This window comes from Paroedura picta, chromosome 12 (assembly GCF_049243985.1).
Source record: "Paroedura picta isolate Pp20150507F chromosome 12, Ppicta_v3.0, whole genome shotgun sequence".
Taxonomy (NCBI): Eukaryota; Metazoa; Chordata; class Lepidosauria; order Squamata; family Gekkonidae; genus Paroedura; species Paroedura picta.
Genome location: NC_135380.1, coordinates 18,858,719 through 18,884,107, shown reverse-complemented (window position 1 = coordinate 18,884,107; position 25,389 = coordinate 18,858,719). Strand labels below are relative to the sequence as shown.

Here is a 25,389-nt window from a genome sequence, read left to right as displayed (position 1 = left end):
TGTTCATTTGTAGTGAACTTTCACACAATTAAAATTTTTCTTTTAAATGACCTTAAAAAAAAAGAAGCGAAGCTAGAAGCACTGCACAAGCAGTCATTAGCCAAGAGAGACAAAAAAAAAAAGATTAAAAGAGTATCAGGTCACTATCGGTGTCAAAAGAAAAACTGCAAAAATGTGCATCCAATGGCACCTTTAAGACCAACCAAGATTCATCCAAGCTTTTATGCACTCGAAAACTCATGCCTTGGATGAATCTTGGTTGGTCTTAAAGGTGCCATTGGACGCACATTTGTTGTGCGACTTCAGACCTACAAGGACCACGCCCCCCCCTCCCCCCACATGCTTGCAATGACTGAGATGCAACAGCCAGGACGAAGCCCGGCGGAGCGCCCCGGCCTGCCTCGGCCTCCCCAGGTCTGAGCTGCGCGCACGTAGCGGCCCCACCTTCAGATCACCTGGAGAGTGGCGGTGAGAAGTCTCGAGCGGGCGTGTCCCGCGAGGACCCGCCGCCGCCCAATCAGCGCGCGGCTTTCCCCCCTCCGCCCCGCCCCGCCCCTCCCCTCCGCCTCCTCCCTCCTCCCCTCGGGCCTTCGGGCCCTTCCACTTCGCCGCCCGCCCTCGCCTCCGCCGGTGACGTCACGCTCGGCTCAGCCGGCGCCATTTTGGAAAGTGGAACCTGAAGGAGGGGGGGGGCTGGGTAAGGAGAGGAAGCCAAGAGCGGGGAAGCCCTGGGAGAGAAGCCGGCCTTACCCTGCCCCCCCCCCCGGCGCGATCCGCCTCCATCCTTGCTCCGTGGCCTCTCTGCGCCTGGCACTGGGATACTTTTGGAGAGCCAAGAGGCTGCCGTAGCCCACCCTGCCACCATTGGGAGCCGAACATGGCAGGTAAGGGGGGAATCGCCTCGTTTGGGGCGCCTGGCGCTGGAGCCCCCGGCGGGGCGGCGGCAGGTGAGGCTGTTGCATGGGCGGGCGGAGGAGCTCGCGTTGCTGAGCGGCTGCGGCGTGCAGCTCTTTGCAGACTGGCCCTGGGAGCGGGGCGGCCGGGGGGTCTCCGCTCTCCTCCCTTCCTCGCGCTGTTTATTCCCTCCTTCGCATTTCTTCCCACCTCGTCCTTCTCCGATGCATCCTTCCCTGCAAGAACGGAACTGGCAAGACGAGCGTCGTAAGCTCCCGTTTCCTTGCTTCTGGTTTTGCCACACTTTTCTTTTTCTTCTTTTTTTTACGGGCTCATCTTCTCCTTTTGCTTCCGACTTGGACCAGAAGGAGGCGAGGGGCGAGGAAGCTTCACGTGCATGCCTTTTTTTTTTTTTTAAGGAAAAGGGAGGTCTCCCTTTCTAGGGGAGACAAGTTGAGAAAAAAACCCTCCGGAAAGGCGGGTTTTTCAATTGCAAAGGTCAGGTCCGGGGGCTCCTCGGTTTGTTTTCGGTGCAATTCCTTTCTGCAGGGCTCAGGGACTGGGCCAAGGAGTGGAGGGATTCTTTGAAGTGTAGATTTGGGAGGGGAGGGGTGGTCCTTCCTTGCCAAGTGGTTCAGCAAGTGCCATGGCTCTGCCAAGAGGGGAGATGCACTTTCGCCAACCTGTAGGCAAAGCCCGGTCACGATGTTGCCTAGTGCTGCTTTTTAGATAAATAAATATTTAAAAGCCATCTAATTCCTTTGCATGTGGAGTATTCCTTCCTGGATGCTTCTAGTAGAAGAAATGTTGCATGCTGCTGTTTGATTGAGGTTGCACTCTGGATCATCGGATGCAGAAACCGAAAATACATATCCGTGTATGGGGCATGCACGTCCTCCTTCTCTTTTGGTGGGAATTGTCTTCACCCCTGTTCTGCTAGTCACATTGCCTTTTGGCTGCGTTCCATTAGGAAGAATGGCATGTGAGGCTGGATTTAGGATTTCCCCCTTCTTTCCTCCCCCCCCCCATATACTCTCTCCTTCCCTTCTGTCCTTTTGCTCATTCTGTTTGTTTTATCAATAGAAGCCAAACCTCGAATGTAACACGTCGTGTGGGTGGGCGTGAAGAGGAAACATGCCCGAGTTTTTGTGCAACCTGTTGTATTATTTTTTAAAAATGCATCAGTGGGTGATAGAAACGTAACTGAGACCTGGGCCTTGGGATGGCCCATTTCAATCAGATGCCTATCAGCCGGCATCCTTCCGCATTCCCATTCCGTGCCTAGATATGCTAAAATGATTCTGAGCGAGGTAACAAAGGGAGATTAAAATAGAATGCTGGATTGTTCGGGTTTTCCTGTGCTCCCAGGCTGCTGGCTGTGCTTCCCGAGCTGTCTATTTGTCTTGAACTTTTTCCCCCTCTCAAACTCCCTGCGCCTTGTGTAGGGAGGGGAAACTTGTGGCCGTCCCCTCCCATCTCTGTTGCAAAGATGAAACTGTTGTGCTTCCCTTAGGGAGGGGAAGAGAGAGAGAGACTTCTGGAGAAGTGGATTAGAGGAGAACTCCATTTTGACACTGTGTTTCAGAAGTCCTTCTGAAATTAAGAGTTGGCGTTCCTCATCTTCTTTTCCTGTGTGAACCCAGCCCGGTGACTTGCTCTGAATGAAATGCCAGAGAGATGGGTGGTGTGTTTTGTACATGTTCTGGTGCCAGGGTTCAAATGATTCATCGCCTTCTGCCGAGCCAGTAATGTTCTTGAAATTTTCTCTCCGGTCCGTCTTCTACGGTAGTGTGTCTGAAATTTATTTCCTTAAAAGAACCAGTTTGGGTTTCTGGGCGGTGGTTTTTTGTTTTGTTTTTCTGTTGTTAATCAAACTTTGTTGGATACTCAGTAATGTGTTGAAGTGTAATTTCTGAAACTTCCGAAACTTCCCTGACGAGAACTGGGGCACGTTTAGGATTTGTTTTAATAAGTGGCATGGTTTCATTCTTGATTTGAACATCTGTTAGCCATGTTGGAAAAGTTAACTTGGATAGTGAGTTTGGTCGGAAGAGATGGTGTTTTGAACTCCTTACAAGCATTATTTGTGATGTATTTTTAAAGGTGCTTTGTAACTTCTAAAGTCATGCTATGCATTTTGAGTGTGGCATCAGAAATCCTGATGATCTCCTTTCTGTTTTTTGTTTTTGTTTTGAATGGGTACTGTTTTGGCATGGGCTGTTTCTCATTTGACAGCAGGGTGCACATGCTCACATGTATTTTGAAGCACATGGATGTAGGGAGAGCTGGCAGGTAGGAAAAAGACCAGTTTGCCAGTAGAGTTTCTATGTGTTTTCCCAAAGTTTGTAAATGGTCAGTTCTTGTGGGTGGGCAGTGTGCATGCAGCATGCCAAGGATCAGTGTTTAATACAGTGGAATGCCAGCAGGAGTGCGCCAGATTTAATTAGCAGGGTGTGGATCTACTTGTATTTAACTTGTGTTTTGTTTCTAGGAGCTGGAGGAGGAGGGAATGACATTCAATGGTGTTTTTCTCAGGTGAAAGGGGCTGTGGATGACGATGTTGCAGAAGGTAAGAACAACGTGACAGCACAGCATTTCTGAAACTTATTCCTTTATGCCCCCACACAGCCAGCTCACTTCAAAAGCTGGAATGAACTTTATGCCAGTGTGGGCTGGGGTTGCAAGAGCCTGCTGGTCCACTGGCTCCTGCAGAGTTGGTTTTGCTCTAGGTAGTGTTTAGCCCTCGAATGCAGCTCGAGTACCCTTTAACACTGTGGCTCAGACAGGATGAATGCTGATATTAATTTGAGAATGTACAGAGTGCTCTGTCCTTTGCAGCGGTACAGTAGGGTAAAGGATGCCAATCATGCCCCCTGTGTGGCATTAAGACTAGAGACAAACCCGTGGTTTTTCAAAATACAAGTCACTTTAACCTGGTCTCTGGAATTCCCTACTAGGAACGAGTGACTTGATTTTCTGTGTGTTTGAGTTTCTTCAGGTTGTTACACTTTTCATGTTAAAATGTTGCAGATTCTCCTTTGGTCTATTGTTTGAATGAAAAATGTAGAAAGTAACCTTTCCATAGGGGTCATGCACCCAGTTTGAGATTTCAGGCATGTGCTTTAGGTACAGGGGTAGTCAACCTGCGGTCCTCCAGATGTCCATGGACTACAATTCCCATGAGACCCTGCCAGCATTTGCTAGAGCACCACAGGTTGACTACCCCTGCTTTAGAACATTGCATGAATTTGGTCTCATCCAATTTAAATGCGGGTATCTGTACCTGCTGGAATAAGTGTAGGAATCCTGTGGCTCCTTCCCTTGGAAAGGGGTGCTCCTAAGGGTGCTCCTTAGACTCCTGATGCTCAACAACTTCCAGTAATTGTGGATTCATGGTGAACTTAAGCTAAACAAAGAGACAGTTCTCTGATTTCCCCGAAAACCAAAAAGGTTTAGTGTCATCCATCACATTGTGGGAAGTCACAAGGGTGCTGCTGAAAATGGACATGTCTGTGTTGAATTTTCTTATCCACTTCTGCTGTGCCTACATATTGGAAGGTGGGAGACTTAGTACACGGACACCATTTTCAGCCTTTCCGCACCGTACTTCCCTTCTAGCGCCGCTAGTGAGATGTGTGAGAGGAGTGTCGCTGTGTAGTGTCATCACAGTGATGGCCAATATTTTTGTGACTGGGCGCAGTGAGAGAATTGGGACACGGGGATGTCCTGTTCAGTTAGAAACATCCCTCTCTTTAATGCATAGTTACACCACCAGCGCTGTGTCATTTGGGGAGTAATGTATCAGTCTCCAGCTGTGTTATATTGCTGAGTTTTCGAATTCTGCGTGGACTTTGGAAGGAGGGCTGTGAAATAGCTTTTTTGGCTTTGAGTGTACTAAATATGCGCATGCTGTGGCTGTGTGAACATAAGGTCTTCTTTTGGTTTTAATTCTGAAATGTTTTCCTTGGTGTATGGCTTATGGCTGGGCTCTCCAGAGTGCCTACAGATGCCATTCTTACTGCCTATCAGGTGTTTTTAAAAGTAGGTGGGGCCTTTGCCCAGGAGGGGCAAAAGAAGAAAGAAAATATTTTCTAACAGTGTATTCATTTTGAATGATATCTTGTTAAGGAGGGAATCTGCCTCAAATGTTGAAGTTATTCTTCAAGTGACATATAACCTCACAAGAGTTATGTACAAACGTAGAGAGTTGCGTTCTTTCCAGTTGGCTGGAAATACTAACATTAGAGTGAAGAATATTGATCAAGACAATCATACACATGTGGAAACTGGATCTTCAGAGCATCCACGTGGCCTTCTCCTCTGTGCGTTCCACCAAATTCAGTAGGGTTTACTTCCAAGTAAATATACCTAGAATTGCAGTCTTAACCTTGTAAATGCTTGAGCTGTTTTGTCCCGCTGCCTCCTTGTTGAAGATTTAATATATACAATATATTTGGCACTCTCTACACAGTGTTTTATGAGAGAAACAAAATACTCTCTGCATTGAGCAACAGGATAACTTATCCAGGGGTAATCAAACTGCAGCCTTCCAGATGTCCATGGACTACAATTCCCATGAGCTCCTGCCAGAAAATGCTGGCAGGGGCTCATGGGAATTGTAGTCCATGAACATCTGGAGGGTCACAGTTTGACTACCCCTGATTCTTTCTTCCAAAGGCGAACACCACTTTGAATTCAACTTCTGAAACAGCTGTTAAAGTGCCTCAAACAGCTATTTAAAAGGCCTCAAAGACCGTTTATGCACTGGGAACTTCACTGCCCCAGCTCCCATGCAGGAGCACAAATAGGGGGTGTATGAGGTGCACCAGGCCAAATGCTCCCCCATGTGGGTGCAGGAAGAGGTGGGGCAACCTGCCACAACTTATACTCCAGCCTACATCCCAGCATGAAACCTCCAGTGCATAAACGGTCAAAGTGATACTTTTGCTTGTCTCTAGAAGCACCTCAACTCATTCTCCACCTATATTACACTAAACCCTGGAGTTCCTGCAAGTGGTGTCAACCAGAATATGCCACACAAGACAAGTAGCAGCACTGGCTACAGTGGTCCCAGAGGCTGATGGATGCTCTGTATGCAGACATACTCACACAGTCACGCTAGGAGTAGCCCTCCAGTTGGCAATTACACCTAGCCTTGTCAGCACATACTCCATTTCCATTTGAACCTCTGAGAGAAGTTACTCTAAAATGGTTGAGAATGAAAGTCATCTTCCTGAGGGCGGTGACCAGCCAGAAGGGTCTCAGAATCATGAGCTTTATCTACCCTGGGAATTCTTTGTGTTTGTCAGATGAGCAAGATCCAACATTCCATCCAAACGTCCGTACTTGCTTTCACTGCTTCCAGGAAATATCATTGTCTTCATTCCAGCTCCAAACTATTATATCTCTATTAGGCATACCACATCATCTCATAAAACAGACTCTTTATCTCAGTAAATGCATCTGATGGGTCATAAAAAGTCTAGAGTGGTAATATGTCTGAGACAATTCATCTCACATGCTTACTAAACTAGCATGCTCCAGGTACCACCTGGAACCACAACTCACTCCATTCCTAGTGCAATAACAAATACACCATTGGATGCTGAAGCCTCCACTGGGGAAATATTTGTTGGCAAAGTTTACATTTGCAAAGAGGATCAGAACACCAGCCTGCTTAAAAGAATAGCTTTATTGTGAAGAGAAACAACTTTGTGTAGAAAGCAGAGAGGGAGAGAATTAATCCTATCTGTTGTTCTGGAAGCAAGCAGGAAGTCCTGCCTCCTTGGTGGACAGATGGGAATCATCCCGTGTCCTGCTCAAAGGAGCAGGAAGTCTCCAAATTAGCCAATCAGCATGTAGGAGGAGAGTATTTGAAAAACAGCAGAAAGTTCTAAATCTAACGAAGCTAAATACACCTCTCCATTGCCCCTTATAGGATAGTTCTCATATACTCTTGAACAATGCATACTACAGATCTTGCATATTCCAGCAATTATAACCTGGTTCATCTTTTCCAACTTAGCTCAGGGGTAGTCAACCTGCAATGATAAAATGGAGGCGGGAGAATGGAATTCTAACCTGCTGTGTTGGGTCCCCTTTGGAAAGAAAAGCAGTGTGTAACTATCTGAGTAATAAGTAATAGCTCAGCCCTTCACAGGTCTGAATAATTGGTACCATTCAAATAGACCAGGGGTAGTCAAACTGCAGCCCTCCAGATGTCCATGGATTACAATTCCCATGAGCCCCTGCCAGCGAATGCTGACAGGGGTTCATGGGAATTGCAGTCCATGGACATCTGGAGGACCACAGGTTGATTACCCCTGCCTTAGCTGACAGAGCCTTCCGAAGGAGGGTATTACAACAAGTAGTACAGGTGACTGATTTTCCCACCTGATACAAATGCTTAGACGTCCCATGTCAACATGCTCTTCCCTTCAGAGTGAGAAGGGAACATTGGCACTTACTATGAAGGTTCCTTCCACCCTGAGAGAGGACAGGCATCTTGTCCAACTCTGATTTGAATTGGGGGGGGGGGGAGGATTAAAAGTTTTTTCTCCATGTTGATGCCACCTTGTTTCCTGTCTTGTGTCTCCTGTTTCCTAAAATTTTGCAAGATTTACTTAGAGAACAATCCTAACCAGGAATCCTACTCAGGTCTATTCAGTGGGGCTTATTCCCAGGAAAGTGTTCTTTGACATATATAGTATTTTAATATACTTACTGCCTTTGGGGTTCCCAAACTCAGGAAAGTGGGTGACTCCACCCAGGAGACAGGAAACTGGGAGAATTTTAGTCCTGCCTCCTTGGTGGACAGATGGGAATCATCCCGTGTCAAGATGCCTTCCCTCAGAGCAGAAGGAACCTTCATGGTAAATGCCAATAATCCTTTTAATCTTCTTTTTTAAACAACTCAAGAAGGCTTTTGATGTGTTTCTGGCAAACAGATTCCTCTTGTTTAAATTCTGTAAGGAAGTGTGGTTGAGAGAAGATTGTTGTTCATTTAGCTGATCAACATTACATATATATGCCTGCGATTATATGGTGGCCCATCATTCTGATCCAGAAGGACTGTCCTTATGTTCTTAAGAATGGTAGTTGTTGATTGGGAGAAATACTTTGGAGATGCCTGAGAGTATTAGGCTTGAATGTCAAAAGCAAATTGCTATATGAAATTAGGGATGTGGCTCTTACTCCACTTTCCAGAGAGAGGTGTAAGGATATTGTTGATATAGCTGTGACTGCCTTTGGAAGGGACTTTGCATGATACAGTTGCACCGTGTTCTTTGTTTGCAGAACACCTGCCAGACCGTTATGGCCAGGCCTTTACCATAGAACTTGCTGAGTCTATTTGGAGAACGGAATTGAGAGTTGATTTGCAAGTAGCAAAGGCAGCGGAGCATGGTTCTCTTGTTAAATGCACATTAAGAACAACTCCTTTTGTTTCTAATGACACGCTATCATTTTATTAAACATGGTGTAATTACTTCCAAGATCAAAACTTATATCCTCATTGTACTTTGTACCCAAACTTTCCAATTAGGTATGAACAAGAAATAGATCTGTTTACTGGAAGACGGTGTTAATTTTTATTACTGGAGGCTGCATGTCAGGATTTCCTTTTCTTCTTTCCAGATGTTGTAGCTTAAAGAGTTCTCACCTCCTGTAGCTTATTCTGAATATGAAGGGCTAATGGCAATCCCCAAATGAACTGCTTGTTTGCTTAAAAGGTAAAGGTATCCCCTGTGCAAGCACTGGGTCATGTCTGACCCTTGGGGTGATGCCCTCCAGCGTTTTCATGGCAGACTCAATACAGGGTGGCCTTGCCAGTGCCTTCCCCAGTCATTACCGTTTTACCCCCCAGCAAGCTGGGTACTCATTTTACAGACCTTGGAAGGATGGAAGGCTGAGTCAACCTTGAGCCAGCTGCTGGGATTGAACTCCCAGCCTCATAGGCATTTATTAATAAAACAAACAAAGGGCCCACAAGGACTTGTAGGGTATCTCACTTCCCCTTCTGTTACTTTGGGGTTTTTAACCCTCCTTTTAGTTTTCAGATTTCCTTTCCTGAAAAACTCGGTCATTTTTCAGGTAGGTAGGTAGATCTGTCTTGTTTGTTCATAGCTCCAGTCTCTGGATTTAAGTTGCCACAGATTTGGTTGATTTGATATTGGATTTATTGATACCTGTTTATTTAAGGAAATTATGCCACCTTTCTACTCAACTAGGATCCATGTTTGTTGTTTTATGCCATAGGTTTTGACATTTCCCCCCTGTCCAAAGAATAACATGATATTATTATTTTACTCTGTTTATACCCAGACTTTTTCTTAATGGGGACATAAAGACATATTGTTCTCCTCTCATGCAGTTTATCTTGACAACAATATTGAGTGGTATGTTAGGCTGAGAGTGTTGTCTCCTAAATCCCAGCTTGACAGTATTCGTTATACTGCATTGGCCATGTTTGTCTCTAAAGTTGGCTGCCAGTCCTTCTTAGGGTGAACTTGGAGGGCTTTTCAGGATCTGATCTACTGCAGGGGTAGTCAACCTGTGGTCCTCCAGAGGTTCATGGACTACAATTCCCATGAGCCCCTGCCAGCATTTGCTGGCAGGGGCTCATGGGAATTGTAGTCCATGAACCTTTGGAGGACCACAGGTTGACTACCCCTGATCTAGTGGACTACCATTGATGTGTTTGTAATCTTGAGCCGGGTGTGATGCACACCACTTTGCGGATGGAGATGGCCTACTTTACCATTTAGAATAGCTGTGGCTGATTTCCTCAATCCGTGGTCAGGTTGCTTGGGGTCTCGCTACCTAGGCCCTGCTGTCAAGTTAGACTGGTCCTACAGGGTGTGAAGAAAGAGCTGTGTGCACATACGGAGTAGCTGCTGAGTCAGAAGCAGTACCCTGTTGATTGAACTGCTTCTCATAATCCGGGAGGTGCTCCATGACACAATCCCTTGGAGGCCTCTGGGATATCCTTTCATGCCATAGCACTGCCTGTCAGGTTGGAAGTGGCATCTCACCTGCCAGGCTGTGTTGTTGCTTCTGACTCAGCAGCTGCCCTGCATGAATGGGGAAAGAGATTTCCCTGAGGCCACGAGTAACTTGGGCAGTTTTCCTTGTCATGTATGAAGTAGCAGCGCAATTCGAAGTGGCACCCAGAGCGGCATAGCTTTGGACTTGATGGGTGCTGTTGTGCAGATTCACGGGGCCCTGTGCAATGTCCCTTTTTAATGTGCTGCTGAGTGACATCAGAATAGGTACGGGATGTGTAGAAGAACAGCCAGTCATCGGCCCCAGTTTAGCAATTTACTTTATTTATAGTCCATCTTTCTCACTGAGACTCAGGTGGACCGCCAGGTGTGGAATACCAGGGATGTTCCGTTCAGCTGTGCTTGATGGTGTTTTTAATAAGCTGGTTCATAGCTATGGTTTCCCTTTTTGGCTTATCTGTGTTCTTTTGCAAACAGGACATTTTTTTTAATTGCTACCAGTGGGATTTAGCTTATTCTCTCCTCCCACCCCTGTTTCTTATGCGTTCCTCAATATTTTCATACTGGTGTCTGTCTCAGTCTATCATTTCCTTTCTGCTCCCCTGAATAATTGCAGACTTATTTGAGAGAGGAAAAGGATCCCAGCAGCCACTTGCTTGCGTGGGCAGCGGTTCACAAGATGTGTTCCTATTGCCACGGTGACCACTGCTCTTGTCTGTGCAATGTGTCACTTTCCTTTGATTGTGTTTTCCTTTTTTTGAAAAGGCAGTCTTGATAGATTGTTGCCTGTTTCTATTCAAAGAGCTTCTGGAGCCAGCATAGCCTGAAAGGCGCTGGACTTATATTGTCATACATGCTGAACAAGGAGACTATTCAGCATAATATTGAAGTGGCAAAAATATAACTGGCTTGCTTGAAAGCCAGGCCAAGTATCGTGCCATTCATGATAAAGGCAGCATTCAGCTTAGATAAAAATGGTATATGTAAGGGAGTCTAAAATTCCATAGGCCGTGTCTTAACCTGGCAGCCTGAAATAGAGTGCGTTTCAGATCCATCTTCCATCTTGACTTCTGCTGAATGCACAGACTGGTGCTAAGTTTTGGCAGATACTCAGCTATACCTAATAAAAGCAATCCAGCACCTTCAGCATCATTAAAGCTCTAGCTGTGGCTCAGAATTCCTTCCAACTCTTGACTCAGCTGTTCCTTCACACTATAGAAGCTTTTACACTACATTGGCATAGGAGCGATTACCTTGCAAATCAGGAAATACTGTGGCTGCAATCCTAGTGTATCCATGATACATCCATTCACAAGTGGCTTTCCTCAAGCAGACACGTTCCTACCTAATCTCTGTGTAAACAGTGGATGAATTGCTTTCTTGACTAGACAGGCTTTGGCCTAGGGCAGGGGTAGTCAACCTGTGGTCCTCCAGATGCCCATGGACTACAATTTCCATGAGCCCCTGCCAGCATTTGCTGGCAGGGGCTCATGGGAATTGTAGTCCATGGGCATCTGGAGGACCACAGGTTGACTACCCCTGGCCTAGTGTATTTAGGAGACCACCTGCTTTTACCTTATAATCTGCCACAGAGTTTCTCAACTGCAATACCGTGGTACCATACAGTACTTGACTTGTGCCACATGGTCCGGGTTCCCGGGAAACTGAGCACAGGGAGAAAAGAGTTGTCATTCTCATGACTGCTACAGTTTCTACCTTGCAAAGCAGCATGTGCCTTCCTGTGCATTTTGCTGACTGTTCTCGTTTTATGACTGAGGAGCTGGGGCTGGAGACGAATCTTCCTAGAGGTCTTTGAGTTCATGGTAAAGATGGGATTTGCACCCAAGTGTATCCGATGCAAGTTCCTGGCTCATTAAATGGAGACTGTTAACTCCATTCTTAATTAAGTCCTCTTGCCATGCGCTCGGCAAGAAGCTATACAGAATACTGACCTCTGGCCCCTTTCCCTGCTCACTTAAATTCCCTCTACTCAGTCTGTGTGCTTTCAGACTTTTGTTGCGTAGTCATCGAGTCTAGAAACTTTATTTGATCAAAGTATGCTGGTTTAGATGGTTGAGTTATTAAGCTGTGCATGAATACTTGCAGCCATGCTCTGGAACCTGTGCAGAATGCCTTGCCTTTGATACTGAGCATAGCGCATGTTTCAGTGTACAGCTGCGTCTATGTGGAATGGGGGCAAATCCAATAATTTGGAAAATACTTAAATCCTGGTCTCCCCCCCTCCCCCCGCAAACAGGCCGGCGTAGTCCTTCAGAAATATAAAAATAAAAGGACCTTGAAAGAATAGCTTGCAGGGGCATCTGAAAGCTAGTATGGGTGTTGATTGGGGGAATGTTCTTTTTGAATCCTCTGGTGGGCCCTTCCAGAGGATTCCAGTAATGACTGACAGAGCCTGCAAGCAGACTCGGGAGGAATGTAAACTTTCAGTGCAGTCCTTATGTTATGGTGGAATCTGACTGGTCAATGACGGTATCAGTAAAGAGAGTGAGTAATTTGCGCTGGGAGGTGTGAAGCTGGTGCAGGAGTCTTTATCAGTCATGCTGTGAGCATCAACACTACTGTGTTTACTATGGGAGCCTATCTCGTTTGAGTCTCCTGCTCAGATTGCCGCAGTGTTCCCTGGCAAAGATTGTGCCGCACCAAGCAACTTTGCACTTTTGCATTAGTTGCTTCTTTGGTGTAGCTTGTGCCTGCCTTTGCCCAGTTCAAGAATGAAATCTCATTTCCTGCCATCATGGTTGTTCGGCTTGTTAAATTGACCGTGTTTTGCACAGTGAGAATCCATGGCGTTTCCATCCCCTCTTTGCACCCGTGCAGCTGAATGCATGCTTGAAACATCCGAGCAGCTAGACTGCATTGCATAATGGTGTGTATTAGCCATTTTTTTGATTTAGTACCTAATTGTGCAGCCGCTTTTAAAGTCGCTAGGGTCATGACCCAATAGTGAAGGTGCACAGAAATGCCAAGCATTAAGCCTCAACTCAAAATCTCTGAATTATTTTAATTTTTTCCCCATGTGTCTTTTGGAAAATTGGAGCTGGCAGCAATGACAGAGGGAGGGAGGGTGGGGGGGCAGTAGTGGTGGAAAGAAAAATGAGGCCTAAGCATGTGAGAAAACAGTGTAATGGTGGGAGCAGGTACGTCCTACTTCATTTGAACACATCCGTATTGTTCACCAAGTGGTCAGCTTATTGCTTACAACCCAGAGAACAAAAATTTGCAGACCCAGTAGGTATTCAGGCCTGAATGGGAAAGACGAGTCCTTGAAGATGCCTGAAGTTCTGAGTGTAGGGGCTACAGTTCTCTCCAATGGATCCCACCACTTCTTGGCAAGCCCAGTATATTAAGACATCTGCAACTGCTGCCCTACAGAGCTCTAAATGAGCCGTCTCTTCCACCAGCAAAACTGTCGACTTGTTGCTTTTTTCCTGTTCAAATATGAATTTTGGAGAGCAGCTTTTCAAATACTTCCCTGCTGCTAAAAATGGTAATTGTTATTTCGTTAGGCCTCATTATGTTGATCTTAATGGTGTAACATCGGGCCCCCTTCCTTACTGAAATTAATTCTTTTATTCCCAGCCGAGCTGCGTTTTAGCCCTTCTTCAGGGGTAGTCAAACTGCGGCCCTCCAGATGTCCATGGACTACAATTCCCAGGAGCCCCTGCCAGCAAATGCTGGCAGGGGCTCCTGGGAATTGTAGTCCATGGACATCTGGAGGGCCGCAGTTTGACTATCCCTGTCTTAGGTTATAAGTTCCTCGGGACAGGGAACTGTTGTCCTGTACATTCGTACTGCTATATAATATATGATGATATAGGATGGTGCTAGCTATTATTTCTATACCGTCCTGAGCCGCAAGGGAAGGCGGTATATACATACAATAAATAATCTTACTAATTTATTGTGACCTAAAAATAGTGTGTGGTTAAGCTTTAAGATCTGAAAATGGACATTTTCCTAAGGAAAGCAGGGATAAGCCGGACCTCCATCAATAGTGATGTTACTGGCAGTTATGTCAATGTTGCTGCAGCATCAAAATGAGCCCCCCCCCCCCCCGATGGATAATAATTTTAGCTGAAATGCTGGGAACTGCCACAAGCACTTAGTTCGCTGTTCTTTTGTTGTACACTGAAGGAGAAATAATTACCTTGCAGAGACAGTCTTTATGAAAATGTACTTTTCCATTTAGAAGTTCACAAGTGATGGGACCGTTCGTCTTAAAATGTTGCCATTTGGGTTATTCGCCAAACCCCTTAGGCGGCCATGCTGCTGTCCTCCTTTTAGAACCACAGAATCGTACAGATTGGGTTTGAAGAGCTGAATTGAGGCTTTTCTGTCTCTTCCCCCCCCCTCCCACCCACACACACACCAGGCATGTAAAGCAAGTTATTTTATAAGGTTTTGAATGGATTCTGCTTAATTTTGGTTGAGAGAGGTTTTTACACTGTTCCTGGAAAGTGGCAGGGCAAAGCCTAGTTGAGAAGCATCTCGTTTGAGTCCCAAAAGTGTTAATGTCCGTCCCTGGTTTTAGTGTCAGTCCCCTCCAGTTAAAAGGTTCAGGTAATGGGGATGATTTCTACGACCTTGGAGAGCCACCGCTAGCCAGAGTCTGCATGCAGTCCGCAAAGCAATTTTTACTAAAATGACCCTGTAGAATTTTAAACAAGGATACAGCCAGCAATGTACAGCCTGGTTATTTCTTTGACTGTTTTTTGGCCTCCTGGTGAACAACAACATTTAAATTCAATAATATTAAAATATTACAACTTCATAAAATGTTAAAACATCAGTTGCAATCATCATAAGAATTAAGATCATAAGACATTCTGAGTTGAGTGTCTCTATTAGATGCCCCCCTTATCCTGGGCTGAAGAGAGATAGGATTCTTAGTTTACCGTGTATGCTAATTTTCTTCTAAGCTCTTATCAAGATGATTACATTGTACTTTTGCATCCTAGATCCATCCTTTGCAATTCTCCTCCCATCTTGTTGTTGTTGTTGTTGTTGTTGCTGTTGTTGCTGCTGCTGCTGCTGCTGTTAGGTGCGAAGTCGTGTCCGACCCATCGCAACCACATGGACAATGATCCTCCAGGCCTTCCTGTCCTCTACTATTCCCCGGAGTCCATTTAAGCTCGCACCTACTGCTTCAGGGACTCCATCCATCCACCTCATTCTTTGTTGTCCCCTTTTTCTTTTGCCCTCAGTCACTCCCAGTATTAGGCTCTTCTCCAGGGAGTCCTTCCTTCTCATGAGGTGGCCAAAGTATTTGAGTTTCATCTTCAGGATCTGGCCTTCTAAGGAGCAGTCAGGGCTAATCTTCTCTAGGACTGACCGGTTTGTTCACCTTGCAGTCCAAGGGACTCACAAGAGTCCCAGAGTTCAAAAGCCTTCTTTACTGGGATGTAAAGAAGACGAAGAGCTGGTTTTTGGTATCTTGCCTTTTTACTACCTGAAGGAATCTCATCCACAACAGACACCCTGTGAGGTAGGTGAGGCTAAGAGAGCTCTGTGCTGGGCCCAAGGTCATCAGCTGGCTGCATGTGGAGGAGTGGAGAATCTAATGCCTATTTCTGCTTGTGAACGATGAAGGGACTCTCACAAGTTTATGCCACAAAGTGCTACTGGGTGCAGATTAGCTACGGACCAACATAGCTACTCTCTGGAGTGAACTTACATTTCTTTTTAAGGTACCCCAGCTATTTCTGAAACATGGAATGTGAAATTCTAAAGCTCCAACTCAGCCAGGATTTCATGAAATCCTGTTTGTTTATTTGTTTGTTTTGATGGCCCTGGAAGGGTTTCCTGAATGGGTGGGAGTTATTTCTTATATATTTTTAAAATTTGATAAGCATTTATCAGGTGGGAAGGGGTTGGGCCTGGGGTGGGCATGTACACCTGTACACTTTCCAACTTATTCTGTACCATTGCACAAATTCTGCGGTTTCTCAGAGTCTGAAGAATGTTTCAGGGCTTTCTCAACAGTAAAAAGGTTGAGAAAGGCTGCTCAGTAACATCAGCTCTGGATGAGAATCTGACCAATAGCTGGTGGGACAGAATGCATTTTTCCACCTGTTCAGGCTATGGACCTTGGGGTCCCTGACTTTGTTGTGACACTGGCTGCTTTTGAAATGGGATTGATTTTGTGGAAGACGACACATTTATTTGGCTTCAGTTTCTGAAGAAAGGGGAGAACTTGTGGTCATGGGGAAGGTTTTAAAGCCCAGAAAAAAAATGAGAGCTGGTGCCTGTTGCCAAGCCAAGGGGACACACCTTCCCGGAATGTGACTCATTTTGCTAGCCAGTCTGCTGGTAAAGAGCAGCCCAGAGCCTCCTTTGTTCTTGTTCTGTTAGTCCCTAATTGTTACAGAAAATGAAGCATATAAATGAGGAAAAATCAATCCTAGTGACTCCCTCATCTTACTTTGTTAGACTCCATTGTTAGGACCCCCCCCCCCCCCCCGAGCATAGGCAGGAAGAAAAATGCTTGAAGTGTGGTGGACCATAACAAGTTAAGTTGGTGACACTAGGACATACAGTTCTTCGATTGGTTCTAGAATAAATCTGCAGTTTTTACTGATTCCTCCCTCATGCAGCAGATCCCTTCCCATGTAATCCCAATGTAATGTAATTTCTGAGGGTTCCTGTGATGTCATCGCCCACTTCACTCTCTGAGGCAAGATTTCCCCTCAGTTTTTCTCTCTCTCTCTGACTGAGCCGCCCTATGTATTGATTTTCGTCTTTTCTGAGGTACTGTGGCTGTTCTACCCTTTCACAGCATATTTTGCTACTGACTATCTTGGAACCTGAGGGAAGGGATGAGTTCAGCCCAGTCACTTTTAGAAAGTTCAAAAATAACAAAATATTTTATTCAACATAGAGGGAAAAGATGAGGTGAAATCAGGGGGGAAATTTCTGAGGTAAATCATGTGTTTCAAGAAAGTTTCTTCAGGTTTTTTTCTTTTTTTTGAGATGTGAGACTTTTGTTTCAGTATTTCACAAATACTTCAGTATACTATCTGGACTTTTTTGGTTTCCACAAGGCAGGGATATTCTGCCAGTACTCAGATTCCTTCACTAAACACATAAGTTCTCTTCTTGGGGTTTTTTGCTTGAAGACTCTTCAAGGATTTAAAAGGCAGTTTCTATACACACCAGACCAGTGATCTCTCTACTCTTCAGAGCTATCTCCCTGTTTTAACTGTGTAGGTAAATTCTTATCTCTCTAGAAGATCTAACTACCCACTCCTCCTGCCAACCTTCCCAGTACTCTGTTTGTGCTAAGCTGCTCTCAGTCAGGGCTAAACATAGTACGGTCAGTACTAAGCCATTCTCAGGGCTAGACTCAGACAAATACCAGCTTTTCCCCATCAAGGCTACAGTCAGATTCTTAAGTCTTTCTTGGCTTAACTTATTCTAACCAATTAGATCCCTTGGAGCAGCTTGTCACTCAAGGCTCTCTGGCTCTGTAGGGCATTAACTCACAGTTCATTACCTGTTGGCACAGCATTTATAAGATTTTAAAGTGCAGCCCATCACAGTCCCTTATCACCTAGAAGCATAACTTTGTGGAGATCAGTGCCTGCAAGGGAGAGGGGGAACTGGAAAGTTCCATTCTCCCATCTAAAATGCAGCCTGGGTTCAACCCCTCGTGTTCAGTTGATAAATGCATGTGGATATTTTTACCACCTCTTGGGTGTGCCCAAAAACCCTGGATGGGGGAGTGGAGATAGACTATATAAGGAACTGTTATGAGCACTGCTAATGGTACTCAAATTAATTTGAAAGAGTGTCCTAATTAGATCTTGTTATCTATACAATACAACACTTCAAGGAATGATTCTCCAGAATAATGATTTTTTTTTGTTCAAGTTTAATGGTGCAAAACAGTGTTCACAATTCCAGTGTGACCTATATAACACTCCTATAGATGCCTTAAAAACAGACGTTGGTTTCTCAGAATAGCGTATTTTACATTTTAAATGCAAATTTTTCCAGTTCACTGTTATATTCAACCATAGCTGTGCCTGGTGGGTTTCAGCTGTTCTAAAAAAGGGGGACTTTTTCTAAGTTTAAGAGATATTAGTGTCCTCTTTCCAGCCCAACAGTGTTCCATTATAATATTTGAGCATGTACAATTACAAACCAATTCAATAAAACAAACAAACAATACCAGAATCAGGGAGGAGGGCCAGTAAACAAAGCAAAAAAGTCTTCACTCACTGAAGGAAGACACCCATCGAGGGAGAACAGATGAATATTCCTCAAGGGGTCGCAGCTGGTGAAGAGAGTGGTGGGGGGCATGTGTGCCAGAGTCCTAATCGGAACCATGCCCTTGTGTGCTTGAAGTTTAACTTCTCAGACCAAATCTACAGATGCCACATGAGAGACTTATGGGCTTCATAATGTTTGCATTCCCCACCCCTTTAGTCCAATCCAGCAGCCCTGGGTCCAGCTTGGGTTCCAGTGAGAAATGAAAATAATAGCCTCTGACAATGGGAGTGTGCCTGTGCGGTCTGCTGCTCTTGCACAGATCCAACTTGTTCAGGATACTTGTCTGCAGGCTGTTCACATGCTTCAGGGAAGCTCCTGTATGGGGCCCATTGACTTCTGAATGTTCTGGGAATTAAAGCTAGCAAAAGTGCTTGGTTTTTTTAAGGGGGTGGTAGCAAAAATGGATGGGATAGAATGTGTTTCTTGAAGCCTTTGCTCTGTGATCACTTGACTGATCTCTGTTTTCATCAGGTGAGAAATGTGCAGTGTACTTGTGGCTTGCATCAGTGCCAGGTTTTCAGTAAGCTTTCTTCAAAACTCCCTTGTGAACGTATTGTTCATTTTGTCTCTGCCTACAGCATGAAGAACCTTTCTTTGTTTACGCTGTTCTAGGTAACTCCTGATGTCTGATATATTGGAGGCATAGACTGAAAACTGCAAATAGGGCCGGCTTTTGGTTCAGTCAGAACTTGATCCACCATGTTGTTCCTTGTGGTTTAACTAGTATGAACTGCTGGCTGTTGTTTGCTGAGTGGCCCATTGATATTCTGTCTGTGTTTGCAGTGGAAGGTCACTTTCCCCCTTCCCCCAGAAATAGCTGTGTACTACTGTGGCAACCTGTCTCCTGAAAGGAAGCAAAGGCTTTTTGAGGACTGCTTTTGCAGTTCACGATCTTGGTATATCTAATTATGTTCATACAGTTTATATCACAGATTGATGAGGAATTGTATTGACTTAGGCCAGAACTTATACCTTGCCCCCCCCCCGAGTATTATTCATATTCAATATTCAAAAACATTCAAATCAGTTCAAATAAGCTGACTGATAATTTACAAGTGCAGAAGACAGATTTAGCATTTCAAATACTTTTTGCAGCGTAAAAGAAAGTTGATTCTAGAAGTAAAAATATACAGCAGAATGCATCTGATGAAGTGAGCTCTAATCCCAGAACAATGTTGTTGCATTCTTCCACTATAGACTATTAAGGCTATTCAATTTTAAATGGAAATTTGGGATATATATTTAAAACACTTTGAGGTATAGGGAGTGTGAATATGGCAAGTACGTATCTGTAAGATACAGTGTTCTGTAAGATCAGCCTTTTTCAACTTTTTTACGATTGAGAAACCCTTGAAACATTCTTCAGGCTTCGAGAACCCCCAGAAGGGGTGCAATCATGCAGAATATGGCTGGGAGGCAGAGCTGTGTACATGCGCACCCAGGGCCCCTCCTCTTCCCACCCCCTCCAGGCCCATCTCTGGCCATTTTGGGATGGAAGGGGCAGGTCAGCATGATCATATATGGTCACATTACCCGACAAACGTTTAACAAATTTAGAAAAAATGTTAAACATGAATTAACTCTCACCCATTCATGAACCCCTACCATGGCTGTTAAGGAACACCAGGGTTTCATGAAACCCTGGTTGAGAAAGCCTAGTCTACAAGAGTAAATTGATTCCAGCTCCCTGTTAGTGGCAAGTTCAGGTATTTGTCAGCCAGGTAGCATCAGATATGCCTGGCTGTCTTGTGTTTATCTCTGGCAGCTGTCTGGTGAAGGTTTTGTTTGGTCCAGTGGGGGTGCTTTAAATGCAATGGCTTTCCCAAGTGGGAAAGCAAGGAGTGCTTGTAAGATGCCATGCGATCCATTTACACGTTCCCCCCTCCCTTGGTGATGAATAGCTATTCTGGCCGATGGTCCGTATTCCACTTGGAGAGGCTGTTGAAAGGTGGTGTAAGAAGCAAGCCCAGAGAGCTGCTCATGCTGAGTCTCATGCATACGATATTAATAAACTTGGTGTCAAATGTCCTGGGAATGGTTGATGTGATTTGCAAGGCCCCTTTCTACAAGCTAACAATAGAACTGAATTACTGTGAATGCAGAAAGCAAACAAGCACTTCCTGTCATTTAAAGAGAGAGACTTTGGGATTTGGAGCATGCATGAGTGGGTGCAGGAGCCATTTCAAAGGACTTGCTGGTTAGTGTTTAGCGGAGTACAGATCAGGGGTGGCCAGATGTCCGCTGTAGCTCTCCAGATGTCCATGGACTGTCAGGGACTCGTGGTAATTGCAGTCCATGGATATCTGGAGAGCCACTGTTTGGTCATCAAGAAGAAGAGGAAGAAGAAGAAGGAAGAAGAAGAAGAGCTGGTTCTTATATGCAACTTTTCTCTACCTGAAGGAGGCTTACAGTTGCCTTCCCCTTCCTCTCCCCACAACGGACACCCTGTGAGGTGGGTGAGGCTGAGAGAGCTCTGATATCACTGCTCGGTCAGAACAGTTTTATCAGTGCCGTGGTGAGCCCAAGGTTAGCGGTTGGATAGAATCCTAGGGTTTTTGTGACTTCTCTGGAAATTAACTTGTTAGACGCCTGGGAAACAAATCGTTACCTGTTGCAATTGCCATGTGTGGGCAGCTCGCCATGATCAAGGAGCTATCAGATGAGCAAATGGGAAGCGATGGCCATATGGACCGATTGTGGTCTGCCCCTTTCCTGTGTAGGTGGAATTTTTGCTCCTAGGGCACAGTGAGTTCTGAAGTGCTGACTGTATTACCAGCAGGACTGCAAGTCATTGTACCCAAAGGCAGATTCGGTTCCTAAAACCAGGGTCTCTGATGTCTGCTGCTGTTGAAGGTCAAATAGAACAGCATTTAAAACAAAGTGGAATACTAAACTCAGGTTAAGAAAAGCACCAGGGTCTGCTGATGTTCAGAACCTTGCCCAGCACAATTTGTTAATGCTCACTCATCCAGGTGAAAACCCTGCTGGAAAAGGTGCTTCTTGGAGCTGTTCCTGAAGACCAATTGTGACTTTGCCCGGAGGAAGGTAGTTCCACAGCTTTCAAGAAAATTGCTGGGCAGACGGGGTTCTTAGCCACACAGATTTTCCTCCTCCCACGCTGTGGTGGAATATGAAGCAGGACCTGATTTGAGGAATGCCGTTGGTGTGGAGGAATGGTATGGAGACGAGCAGGATCATGATATAGATGGGCTCCAAGCCATGTAGAATGTTAAAAGTAGGCAGCAGCAACTTGAATCTTATCTTTTATTTACTTCCTTTGTAGTCCTTTTTTGGCTGGGATTCAATGTGGAATACACAATTAAAAAACAACAACAGTGTGGTCAAAACAGCCTGTACAGATGATAATCTGTAAACTGGATCACAAAAGTGGATCACACCTTGTGTGGTAGCTCTGTCCTTGAATGCTTCCTGAGCTTTTGCAGTTAGAACTAGAACCCTAGTTAGAACCTTCTCAGACCTCCTGATGTGGTGGTTGCTATATTGAAGGAAACACCCACATTGCTCACAAGACCATGCTGAGCAAACTGTTTTCTGTTTAGCCTTGTTCCGGGGGTATCCTTGCCTGTCGGCTTCCTGTGCCCGTATTCCAAGTGCAACTGCAATCACGTTCCTTCTCCAGGTTTTGAATATAGAAAGTAGTTAATTGGGGTGATGAGGGTTAATGGTTCTGTTTGGAAACTAAATGACATGGCATTTGTTTGGAACAGCAGTACTTGGTATGTTTATATTTCTTATGTGCTGTACTGTGGAGTGGAGTGTAGGATGGGAATGTGTATTGTTTGGACTTCCAAACATTACACACGCACTAGTCCCTAAAGTAGTCAAATGGTCAAGCAGAATACTCATAGTTTACATTCAAATGCATAAACACAATGTATCAAAGTTTGTAAAAACAGGAACATTGTGCTTGATCAGTTGAGGGTGTGCATAAAGATAACCTTGGCCCAGCTGGTTCAGTATTACTTACTAACTGGCATTGATTCTCCAGAGCAGGGGTAGTCAAACTGCGGCCCTCCAGATGTCCATGGACTGCATTCGCTGGCAGGGGCTCCTGGGAATTGTAGTCCATGGACATCTGGAGGGCCGCAGTTTGACTACCCCTGCTCCGGAGCCTTCTCGAAATCTTCCTCTGATCCTTTCACTGGAGATTCTCAGGAGGGAGCAGTCTACATAGGTAACCTTTAGATAAACTTGACCCTTGCAGTGAGGGAATAGTAAGTTAAAAAAAAATAGAAGCATGTCAGTTTCATAAGCTGCAAATTGATACATGGTACCTGTGCAATTTCTAGTCTTTTATCCATTATGTACTCTCCCTCGCCCCCCTTCCATCCCAAAAACTGCTTGGAGCGACATGAAAACAGCAACACCCATTTGTGGTATCCAGTGGATCTGCTTGAGCAAGTAACAGCTTGCCCAACTGCGGTTGAAAATGCAGTGCAAACTTCCGGAAAGGGAGGTGTGATAGCTTGGCCACACCTCCATACAAAACCCCGTGGAGTGTATACTATCTTGCCACTCAAAATGGTACATAAGAGGCAACTGGAACTGTGCCTCTTTTGCCATGCAGCAGGATGGGGAAAGAAATGCTCAATGTCTCCTCCTGTGTCACAGGTGTGCAATACAGAGGTGTGTTTCTAGGGAACTCTAGGACAGCAGTGCCAAACGTTAGCAGGACTCGTGTAAAGGCTGCTATGGTCCTTGAAAAATGTTTTGTTGTCATCTTGGCATTTTGGGAGTTTAGTTTGGGAAGCACGTCAGTGTAACTGTTAATTGAATAAGCAGTTGGCAGTGATGTCCAGGAGTGTCTTTCCCCAGTTTTAGCTGGTATGTCCTGATATTATCTAAGTTAGATTACTGCAGTACACTCTTTCTGGGACTGCCTTTAAAGACTGGCCAGAACCCCACATTCAGTACAGAACCTGTGGCTATCAGGTTGATTGGCAGGAGTCATAGGAACCATATCTTAAGACATATAGGACAGTTGAACAAACACTTCTAAACCACTGTTGAAAAAGGTGGGATATTTTTCTACGGGAGAAGGCCAATGCCCATTGTAGCAGCAGATAAGAAATTCATCACTAATTCCCAGTTGGACTATTTACCATGTTTTTAAAATAATCAAACAAAATGATGCAACCCTAGTTCTGCCACGGAGGCATTTCCCACAAGACTGTGCTATGGTGGTCAGCTCTTGGCTCTTATGGTGGTGGCATCAAGCCACACCTGACTTATGGGGATCACCCTTGGGTTTTCAGGGCAAGAGACATTCAGAGGTGGTTTGCCATTGCCTGCCTCTCTGGAGTAGTTAACCTGGTGTTCTTTGGTGATCTCCCACCCAAATACTAACAGGGGTTGATCTTGTTTAGCTTCTGAGATCTGTTGAGATTGGTCTAACCTGAGCCATTCAGGGTTCTTACTATATTGAAGGGAACCAGGCTCTGTTATTTTGCTTTTAAAATGTAATGTGGGGAGCTGTATTCATTCATAGTAGAGTTTTTGGTGTGTGGGAAGCACTACTCTCCTTTTGCCACTGCAAGTGGTTTGGATGCATTCTTCAGAGCATCTGCACCAGTGGCCAAGAGATATTAATTATTAACCCTGCTATCAGCATTTTCATCAATCGCAGAAGGTGGAATTTACAAGAATAACTTGTTCTTGAGTATATAAATTTTAACTCTCTGTGTGTATAGAGAGAGAGAGAATTGGTCTAATCTGGAAAGAGTTTCCTGCATGCTCATGTCTGATCGTAACTGATCTGACCTTAGTGTTCTTGAGTGTGCATAATGTTCTCTGGAATACATCTGGTGTTTGTTGCCCTGGCTGTGAGTGAGAAATGCTTAAAAGATCTCTCTGTTAAAGGCTCAGAAACCTGACTGGGTCTCAGTAAGGTTTGTGGTTGGTGGAGCTGGAAACAGTCCAGGCATCTGGAAACCGGATGCTAACATCTATCTGGGGACTATAAAGATTTTGCAGCACAGTTAAAGGCTCACACGCTGATGGTGCTGATTCCTGATGATGAACTTTATAGAATCATAGAACTATACATTTGGAAGGGACCATACAGGCTATCTAGTCTAACCCACTGCTCAATGTAGGGTCAGCCTACTGCATCCATGATATGTGTCCAGCTGCTGCTTGAAGACTGCCATTGAGAGGGAACTCACCACCTCCTTAGGCAGCCAATTCCACTTGTGAATTACTGTGACTTAGCAGCATTGTGTGTGATACTAACCTGATCTATAAAGTTTTCAGAGTCAACTGTTTCTCCCAGATAGGGGGAAACTGTGAAATATCCAAGATGCTCTACACTTAAAATGTGAGTTGAAAGAGGCGGTGGCTCAGCCATGGTTGAAGGAACCATCTTTGATTCTGCAGGACCTGGCCTGCTACTGCCTCATCTCGCATCTCGCATTTCTGGGAAAGGTGGTTGAAAGCTCTACTGTGGACCAACTTTTAGCATACCCAGATGAAGCTTTGGTCCTCAGTCCTTAGCATTCTAGCTTCTGGCCTGGCCACAGTTCTGGTTACCCTAATGGATGGCCTCCTGCACCATTTAGACCGAGGTAGGTCAGTGCTGCTCGTGCTGTTAGACCTCATAGCAGTATTTGGTCTGGTAGATCATGGGTTTCTTGCTCACCACCTCGCTGACACTGGAATTTGGGGGACTGCCCTTCAGTAGCTGATCTCCTTTCTCCAGGGTCATGGACAGTGGGCTGCTGAGAGGGATAAATAGTCTCGCCACTACCAACTGCTGTATGAGGTTCTGCAGGGCACGGATTTGTCCCCCACACTATTTAACATCGTCATACACCCTCTTGTCCAATTAGCCCAGGGGTTTTCACTTGAATGTCATCAATATGCAGTTGACACCCAGCTCTACATCCTGATGAACAGCCAGCCAGATTCACCCCTGAGACATTTGCCAGCTGCCTGGAAGCATTGATGGCCTGAATCAAGCAGACTCAACCCCTGAAAGACCAAGGTCCTATGGCTGGATAGGAAAGGACCCACAGGGGAACCACGTTTGTCCACCCTAGACTGGGTACAGCTTATGGTTACACAATTCATTAGGAACCTGTGTATTATTTTTGATGCCTACCTCTAGACTCAGGTTACAAGAGTAGTGCACCTGGCATTTTACCATCTTTGCCAAGCTAAACCACTAGCTCCCTTCCTGTCC

General features: G+C 45.1%; 1 protein-coding gene across 3 annotated transcripts in view; it reads left to right on the top strand.

The window, feature by feature from the left end:
• Nucleotides 1-637: 637 nt before the first annotated feature.
• The window catches only part of PPP2R2A (protein phosphatase 2 regulatory subunit Balpha), a 56,453-nt gene continuing 31,701 nt past the window's right edge, over nucleotides 638-25,389 (top strand). Inside the window, exons 1-2 of one of the 3 annotated variants that reach the window (XM_077306363.1) lie at nucleotides 638-884; nucleotides 3,386-3,463. In XM_077306363.1, the coding sequence (XP_077162478.1) occupies nucleotides 878-884; nucleotides 3,386-3,463 (85 nt within the window). In that variant the 5' untranslated portion in view covers nucleotides 638-877. The other 2 variants (XM_077306362.1, XM_077306361.1) reach the window with 2 other exon arrangements.